The 9889-nt window shown below is 48.5% G+C and overlaps 1 protein-coding gene across 6 annotated transcripts in view; it reads right to left on the bottom strand.

Annotated features, from left to right (window-relative positions):
* The window catches only part of sh3pxd2aa (SH3 and PX domains 2Aa), an 82787-nt gene that overhangs the window by 33502 nt on the left and 39396 nt on the right, over positions 1–9889 (bottom strand). For all 6 annotated transcript variants that reach the window (XM_076982907.1, XM_076982903.1, XM_076982908.1 and 3 more), the window contains exon 6: positions 4329–4354. In XM_076982907.1, coding sequence (XP_076839022.1) covers positions 4329–4354 — 26 coding nt within the window. The remainder of the gene's footprint in view (positions 1–4328; positions 4355–9889) is intronic.

Below are 9889 nucleotides of genomic sequence, written 5' to 3'. Positions count from 1 at the left end.
TAGTATTTGTACAAGACTGGGAGAAAAGACCAGCACCGGCTGCCGTGGAAACGGGTCAGTACACCACGTCTTCCCCTCCAAGTGCCTGATTTTAATTAACAATTAAGGATTTTTCCTTTATGAGGTTGCAAAGTTCAAATGAATGATGTACATAAAAGAACACACACACACACACACACACACACACACACACACTAGTGGGGAATCGTCAGGGCCCTCTATGCCTTCTCAGAGGGCCTAAAAATATTCTTAAAACATAAAATTGGATAAATCATATTATATATATTTATTTCTTACAGTTTGACAATCGACATCTAAACAATTACAGAAATATAAGCAAATAAATTATTTAACCGTGTCTATTCAATCTGTGTTGGAAGGTGAGGGGTTAAGTGGAAGCCTGTGAGCTGTGCATTACTATTTTTATTTTCCCTAGTAAAATATATATATATTTGCTTTATATTAGCGCTCGACTCCGCACGCTGCGCGCGACCCTGTGAGAGCGCAAGCACGTTTTACAAGTCATTCTGGGCAGTGTCCTCCCGAAACGATATGTGGTAGTGTAAAGAAACACCCCTCAAAAACAGTGGAAGGAACATTTACCTGAAGAATTTTAATGCTGCTTTGTGTTTCACGTTTGAAAAGTGCTGGAATTTTGACTAACGTAGCCTACTTTAAAATGCTTGAAATTTTAATGGTATTTCGTTTCACAACAAGTAGCTGTCTGACTGAACAGTTTGCTTGTATTACGTTTACAAATAAATTTACAAATAATACTGCGCAGCTACACAAACGTAATGTCAGGAGATACTGTAGCAACGGACAGACACTTGGCCACTCAAGGAGTCTTAGCCCTTTAAGTGACACTGGGGGGCGGCGCCTGCGCGCACCAGGGTTGCGTTATCAATAAAGTTTCCCTCCTCGGGATTTTTGGATTAAGCAGTTTCTCCTTCGGTTACCAAACCTGCTTCAATACATTGTTAAAAATGCACTTTCAATAAAGTGAGTATTGGAAAAATTTATTTTGCTGCTGAATGTAACTACTAAAGTAACTTGTAATCTAACGTAGTTACTTTTAAAATCAAGTAATCAGTAACGTAACTAAGTTACTTTTTAAAGAAGTAATCAGTAATCGGATTACTTTTTCAAGGTAACTATGCCATCACTGCGCTCCCGAGGAACACGGAGCTGTGAACCTTATTTTGTCGGAACCTTATTTTACTTAAGAAGTGATCTAGTACAGATATTACTGTTTATTGCATGTCTAAAGCTGTACTGTCGTCTCCGTTTTTTTTTCTTTATTGCAGTTAATTAGGAGAGGAAACAATTTTTTTTTTTTTTTTTTGGTTGGGGGGTTTGATGGGAGCGTGCCCAGGTTTAATGGTCACGGTTCGCTACTGCACACACACTTTATATGCAACCATTGGCCTGTACCATTCTCCTCCACCCATGCTATGAAGAACATCTCCACCAGTCTGCCACCACATCCCCCTAGATCCCTCTAGGGGGGCTGTGCCTGGACCTGCTAGCCTGTGCACGGGACCCGTCCTCTGTGTGACAGAAGAGTGCCTCTGTTCCAGTCCTGGCTGGAAAGCTTCATCTGTCATTATAATTCTACTCTTTGGTGCCACCAAAATGATGGGTTACATGATCTAGTCTGGACTGCTCACAAGGTTTGGCCTTCATGGCCTTCCAGGGAATTTGTCCTCAACATAGAGGACCTGAGGAACACAGAGGACCTGAGGGTGTTCAGAAGCACTTCTTCTGAGACTGACGCCATCTTGTCTGACAGATGGACACCTCAGCGCTGGTAAATTCCCATGCCGAGATCCTCCGTGTCGAGCTCCCAACACGCTGCCTCCTTCCTAACGTCTGGAATGTCTTGTTCTGGAGGCATGAACCACGCGTTGAGAGGCTCAAACCCAACAAACCAACAAAGTGCAAACAGAACTCAAGGCGAGGGCTTTCTGTCCTGGAGAAAAAGGCTCCTGTTTCAGGCCAATTCAGCACGACATATGGCCGTGTTGAGCTCGACCTAAGGCATGTCTAAAGGACACAGAAGCCATGTAGCAAATCACAATTTCACAGTTCCTTCATGTGAGGGCGGAGTCATTGAGCTCTGTGTTCCCTGAAAGTGACACAATCTCTGCTGATCTGTTATTTGATGGCAAGCGACACTTCGTTCCAGCGCACTGACGACGCCATGAGGTCACACCCCCCTCTGACGTCCATGCACACAAGTTATGAAGATGCATATTTTTCCCACTGATGCTCACAGTGGAATCACCTGCCAACCCCACCAATAGATGTGGTCCCACCTGCCAGCGACACTGAGAGTGACGGTTCCACCTGCCAATCACACTGAGAGAGGCGGACCCACCTGCCAACCCCACCAATAGATGTGGTCCCACCTGCCAGCGACACTGAGAGTGACGGTTCCACCTGCCAATCACACTGAGAGTGACGGTTCCACCTGCCAATCACACTGAGAGAGGCGGACCCACCTGCCAACCCCACCAATAGATGTGGTCCCACCTGCCAGCGACACTGAGAGTGACGGTTCCACCTGCCAATCACACTGAGAGAGGCGGACCCACCTGTCAACCCCACCAATAGATGTGGTCCCACATATATATATTATACTCTGCAGTAAACGATATTTCCTGTTTTTTCTAAGTCCTGCCAGTCCACAGCCTCACTTTCATCCCCGCCCTCCATCCAATCGTCTTTCCAAAGTCGGGCCGGCACAAATCAGGCGACAGGCATGAAGAGAGGACTTGCTCGTGGTCAATATTCTGATTGGTTAATACAACCAGAGTGTGTTGCTGCTCAAAATAGGGCGTTTTACACAGTATCTAGCTGAGTGATAACTATCAGAATTTAGTCAAATCATTCTTTAAAATTGCTTATGTCATCTTTAATTCATTAAACTCTAATACTATATAGAAATTAGAAAAATTAGGTATAGTTCAAACTAAAGCCTGATCAAAACACACAGAATCTGGAGTTCTGCAGAATCTTGTGCAAAAGCTTTTTTAAAGGGGCCATAATTCACACAGACTGTATTACTTAAGAAACCCAGTAATGAACAATAGTGAAATGACCACCTTGTAAACAATCACAGATGGCTTGATGTCCAAGCTCATAAGAGGGATGTCATCTGGACTTATTCAGAATAACACTTAAAGAGCTCCGGGACTACAACGCTCTGATGCTGTATGGGGAAACTAAGGTCGGATCCAGCGGTGATCACAATCAAAAACATTAAAATGGTTTCACAGGGACAAATGGGTTTTGGTGGCATCAAAAAGCAAGATGTGGTCTTCTTTCCAAGCGTACTAGTTATTCTTTAACATCTATATACACTGACTGAAGTGGTGCATTATGGTAAAACTGACCCTCGCTTCCTGTGTGTGTTTTCCCAGAGTGGGAGATTGTACATCTGGTAAGCTTGAAATAAGCACTTGGCCATAGACATCCATGTCCTTGCTTCTCTCTCTCTCTCACACACACACACACACACACACACACACACACACACACACACACACACACACACACACACACACACACACACACGTCTATTAGGAATGAACAAAGCACGGTGCTCTTTCACCCATCTGGATGGCGTCATTTGGAGTTAAACGTGAACCTGAATGACTTCCGTGTGGCCTCCAGAGCTTCCACTACCATCCCGACATCAGCACAGCTGCACCACCAAGCACCCGAGAGGCAGGCTTCACCCACCATCCACCCACAACCCTCCACCCACCCATCAACCACAACTCACCCTCCATTCACCCTACACCACCCACCCTTCATGACCATACATTCCCTCTCCACCCTCCACCCTCCGTCAGCTCCCTCCTCTCCACGCCCCTCACCTCTCCAGTTGTTCTGAGCGAGAGCCCAGCCCTGATCTACCTCCCCCACACAGGGAACATCGAAACAAAAAACCCCTGAGTCACTGTTCAACTCCTCCTCAGACGTCCAGACCAGTGGCTGTACCCGATCCTCTCTGCTCATTTAAACCCCTCCTCTAGTCCAGGGCGGGCCTGGACGTCCTCGTAGGTCTGCGGTATGTCCATGTTGCCAGGAAACCAACAGAGGACAAAGGGACATAGATGTACAGGAGACGCTGAGTAAGGCTGCAGGTTGTTGCTAGTGCTAGACGCTAACAGCGAGGCAGGGCAACAGGTCTGGGAGAGCCAGGAAGGGAAGAGGGGAGGGGTCTGAAGGGAAGGGGGGAGGGGTCTGAAGGGAAGGGGGGAGGGGTCTGAAGGGAAGGGGGGAGGGGTCTGTTAGGAATGATGTGAATGAAGTCTTACCTGACTTGCGCTTGGAGCCATAGTCCCTGTAAAAAAGACAACAGCAGAGAGACATGATTATAGCGCTGATCAGACAGCGTCCTGATGCACAGGCGGCTGGCAGAGCCTGCCTGCTCTGACCACACACACACACGCGCGTGCGTGCATCCGGGCACTGATGAGAGAGCAGAGCGAGTGAGTGAGTGTGTGTGTGTGTGTGTGTGTGTGTGTGTGTGTGTGTGGTGGTGGGGGGGGGGGGGGGGGGGGGGAAGCATGCTGAGGCCAGAGCTGGAGCACAAGTTGCTAAGGGCAACCGGTCATGTGACCAAAACAGAGCTGCTCTGATGTCTCCGCCTCCACCCCTAAACCCCGCCTTTTCTGGAGAGAGGGAGGAGCTTAACGGGCTTCAGTTCCTGTTTAGCTGCTGGGCTGTGTGTGTGTGTGTGTGTGTGTGTGTGTGTGTGTGTGTGTGTGTGTGTGTGTGTGTGTGTGTGTGTGTGTGTGTGTGTGTGTGTATGGCTATGTATAAAACCGCATGTCAATGTGAGTGAAAAATGTAAAGAGGTAATCAGTAAAGAGGATGTTTTAAAGGACAAAGAAAAGGGGAAAAGAATGAAGGAGAGAAGTGTGAGATGATAGAAAATGACACCGACACACACACACACACACACACACACACACACACACACACACACACACACACACACACACACACACACTTCAAAGGCCTTTTGTATGCAAAGCCCAACCCTTCTGATACACTGACACCAAATATAAGCTAACACAATACCAAAATGCAACAGAGTCATTTTGCCCCAACACTGCGCCCAGGTGTTGTGGGTATACCTGGCGCTCCCAGTCACACCCATTACTGTGATTTCACATGCAGCCCTTTCAGGTGCCGACTGCTGTGTCCTTCACCAATGCTGCAGACGGGTGTCCTACCAACATGAGCTCCTGGATTATGGAGGTATTACTCCATACAGAGCACATCCTGTTGAGAAGTGAGCTTTCAAACACATTAATGGAGATGTGCGTGATAGTGTCTAATAGAGGATTAGGGTGTTAATCCTTCAGTTATTAGGAGTGTAACGTGAGGATTTAGATGGCAGCGTAGATTTCTCACAGCTCAGAGTCAACGCGAGAGAATCGGACAGTGTGGTCTCTCCCTCACACACACCATTACTACATTTGTAAAAACAATAATTTCAGCCATTAGGACTCATGTAAGAATTGAGTGCTTTGCTCTTTAGTACTCACAAGTACAGCAGTGTAAGGACACCCCGCTGCCACGCACACACACACACGCACACACACACACAGAATGCAGAATTCTGTCATGACACCTACATGTCCATTCACCAATAGATACAACTCCACACTCCTCCCACCACACTCCACACTCCTCCCACCCCACTCCACACTCCTCCCACCCCACTACACACTCCTCCCACCACACTACACACTCCTCCCACCCCACTCCACACTCCTCCCACCACACTCTACACACTCCTCCCACCCCACTACACACTCCTCCCACCCCACTACACACTCCTCCCACCCCACTACACACTCCTCCCACCCCACTACACACTCCTCCCACCACACTCTACACACTCCTCCCACCCCACTACACACTCCTCCCACCCCACTACACACTCCTCCCACCCCACTACACACTCCTCCCACCACACTCCACACTCCTCCCACCACACTCCACCCACCACACTCCACCCACCACACTCCACCCACCACACTCCACAATCCTCCCACTACACTCAACACTCCTCCCACCCCACTACACACTCCTCCCACCCCACTACACACTCCTCCCACTACACTCCACACTCCTCCCACCACACTCCACACTCCTCCCACCCCACTACACACTCCTCCCACCCCACTACACACTCCTCCCACCCCACTACACACTCCTCCCACCCCACTACACACTCCTCCCACCCCACTACACACTCCTCCCACCACACTACACACTCCTCCCACCACACTCCACACTCCTCCCACCACACTACACACTCCTCCCACCACACTACACACTCCTCCCACCACACTACACACTCCTCCCACCACACTACACACTCCTCCCACTCCACTCTTCACTCATCCCCCTCACCCTCCCTCTCTCCTCTCATCTCCCCATCTCCATCCCTCCATCCTCCGCCCTATCAATCTCTCCCTTTGTATCCCCTAGCATGCAGATGAAAGCTCTCTTTCTGCCCATCTAGCCCGGGGTCATCCGGAACATTCCCGAACGGCGGAGCGGTTCAGAATGCCCTCCTTTGTCGGACCGGGCCGGATCGTGACGGAGCCGAAGGCGACCATGCTTCACAGAAGTGAACGAGCCCTGTTTACACCAACAAAGGACTGGCCATCCACAAACACACTCATTCACGCCACACAGCAGGGGGGGAAAACCCAGACCGCCGCTCCCAGTTTAAAGGTTCTTATTTTAGACGGCGCAACTGGTGATCCCTTATGGTTCATTGTGGACGCACACTGACCTCCATTGACCATTTCTGTGGATTTCCTGAAGAAAACGGGAGTGCTTCTGATGGGGGCTTTTTGTGTGTTGAAAATAGAAGATGATGACCTAGTATCCTAGTATATGTAATGACCTCATGGTGGCACTTGGGACCCTTTAAAGCACAGAAAGAAAGGACTACAGTTCCCAGTATTATGGCTCCTGTGGTCACTGTTAAATTATGGCCATGAAGGGGGAGGCAAGCAGGGAAATGGAGTTTCAGTTTTATGTTCCTCTTCATTCACAGATCCTGGCCAAGGTCAAGTGGGCACCTTTTAAACCAAAACTTGGTAAAAGCTATAAAAATGCCTTCTGAATCGTCAAATAAAGAGTGCCGTTTCTTCCTCCGATTTTAACTGCGTAACTCGAGTTAACAGAACGTTTCTGCCACTCTAGCGCTGTAAACAGAAGGAGCACTCAGTGTTTGCTTGCTGAAATTTGGAGGTCCTGTAAACAGTGAACTATGGATTATATAACGGAGGGCGGACATGTTGAAAAGTGCTTAACTGGAGTCACATCCCTGGAGACGTTTAAAGTCAGCCTGAAGTGCACTAGTACAGTTAAAACACACACCATAACCACCAAATACACACACACACACACACACACACACACACACACACACACACACACACACTTAGCTAAGGTAATAATCTGCCGCGTTCAAAGCTAGTACGTAGCCGTCTTTGCAACTGATACCGGCATTTAATGCAACGTCTTTAGGTTCTCAAATGTCACGCAGCATTTCGGTTGGGAACCGAGTCCGAGAACAGGAAGTCCTGTGGCTGGAACCTTCCAGAGGCGCCTTAAAACCAAGCCTACACACACCAGCTCGGCACTCTTCTACCAGTGGTCTGTCCCTGTGTACTTTCTCATGGTGTCTGTGAGCACCAGATTTCAGTCAAATTTTCTGTGTCAGAAAATCCGTCAGCAACCGTCAAAGCGCACTTACACGAGTTCTGAGACCACCCGAGCCTACTTGAGAGAGATAAACAAGCATTAAGTGAAGCCCAGCGCCCACGGCAGGGCCGGGGAGGAGCTGAGGAGGTGTTCACCCCTGTGAGCTCCAGGGCCGGGAGGTCCTCACGGGTGTGTGAGTGAAGGTGGAAAGACAGAGCATCGGAAAGGGAGGGGAAGAGAAAAAGAGAGGAGGAGAAGAGAGAGAGAGAGAGAGCGCATCTGTAAGACATTAGAAGGGGGAGAGAGAGAGAGGGAGAGGCAATGTCCTCAGGAGTGCAGAAAGAAAAAATAAGGATGGGATGATGGGGGATGGGGCAAACATAGGGAGGATGGGAAAGAGGGAGAGGGAGAGATAGAGAGAGAGAGATGTAGTGAGGGAGGGAGGGAAGGTCGAACCTGTTATCCGCTGACCCCGTCTCCCTCAAATCTCAAAGCTCAAATCTTCACATTTGAGATGGAGCAACAAAGGGGAGAGAGAGAGAGAGAGAGAGAGAGAGAGAGAGAGAGAGAGAGAGAGAGAGAGAGAGAGAGAGAGAGAGAGAGAGATGTCTTAAAGAGAAAATAAGCAAGAGAGAAGTGGAAAAGCAAGCAGGGGAAAAAAAACAAGAAACCAAGGAAAAACAGCAGCACTCAAAGAAAGAAGAGAGCGAATGACAGAGGGAGAGTGTGTGGTGCTGGGCGCCGGGCCCCCAGGGGCCTTAACAACTCAGCACCGCAACAACACACCACACACACCGCAGAGCAAGAGCGTCACGAGAAGACATAAGAGAGAGATGACCAGACGGTGTTTGACAGAGAGGTGAACGTGCTGCTAACGACTGGCCTGGCCTTGCCGAACCAACTCCCCACGGTACGCCGGGTGGTGACGCGGCGGCCCAGAGCGGAGACGGGCCGTCTACCCACGCCATCACACCACAGCGGTGCAGGACCGACTGACCGAGCCACACTCGGGGCTGTTCTTATGCCTGTACTGTCACAGACTTTACATTCTGTTGATTATATGCTCACAGTTCAGGCCACGCAATCTGACTCAGGACCAGTTTCAGTCTGACCAATAGCATACCACCGTACCGTCATTCTGCCAGACATCTGTTGCTAAGTAACAACAACCATAATTTTACTCTAAGTTGCGTCAAATACATTTTTTTGCCAGAGGAAAAATACAGCATGAAACAATGCAAAAAATAAAAATAAAAATGATGGTTCTTTTCGTTCTTTGCTAAACTGTCTCATAAAAGCGCTTCTATGCGATCACAAGTGGCATCATGGCTGTGTAGATCCACGGCCTCATCACAGTCTTGGTGTCATAACACACACTCACACACACACACACACACACACACACACACTCACACTCACACACTCACACACACTCACACACACTCACACACACTCACACACACTCACACACTCACACACACTCACACACACTCACACACACTCACACACACTCACACACTCACACACTCACACACTCACACACACTCACACACTCACACACTCACACATACACTCACACTGTATGTCTCACATACATTCACATGCACTGCCTGTCAAAAGGCTGTGAAGACAAAGGCTTTCAAAGTGCTTCTAATAAGAGGGTTTTTGTGCCAGTTACACACTAACGGTGTACTTTCTCTCTCTCTCTCACACATACACACCTATATACATGGACCTTTATACAACTCCACAACCACCAGACCACCTTCCTGAAGTCTACTCTAATCTCCATCTTGTTAAAGTCCACCCTAATCTCCATCTTGTTAAAGTCCACCCTAATCTCCATCTTGTTAAAGTCCACCCTAATCTCCATCTTGTTAAAGTCCACCCTAATCTCCATCTTGTTAAAGTCCACCCTAATCTCCATCTTGTTGAAGTCCACCCTAATCTCCATCTTGTTGAAGTCCACCCTAATCTCCATCTTGTTGAAGTCCACCCTAATCTCCATCTTGTTGAAGTCCACCCTAATCTCCATCTCGTTGAAGTCCACCCTAATCTCCATCTTGTTGAAGTCCACCCTAATCTCCATCTTGTTGAAGTCCACCCTAATCTCCATCTTGTTGAAGTCCACCCTAATCTC

The sequence above is a fragment of the Brachyhypopomus gauderio genome, chromosome 20 (assembly GCF_052324685.1).
Source record: "Brachyhypopomus gauderio isolate BG-103 chromosome 20, BGAUD_0.2, whole genome shotgun sequence".
In the NCBI taxonomy this organism is placed as follows: domain Eukaryota; kingdom Metazoa; phylum Chordata; class Actinopteri; order Gymnotiformes; family Hypopomidae; genus Brachyhypopomus; species Brachyhypopomus gauderio.
The sequence above is the reverse complement of the archived record's forward strand: the minus strand, read 5'-3'. Positions and strand labels throughout refer to the sequence as shown.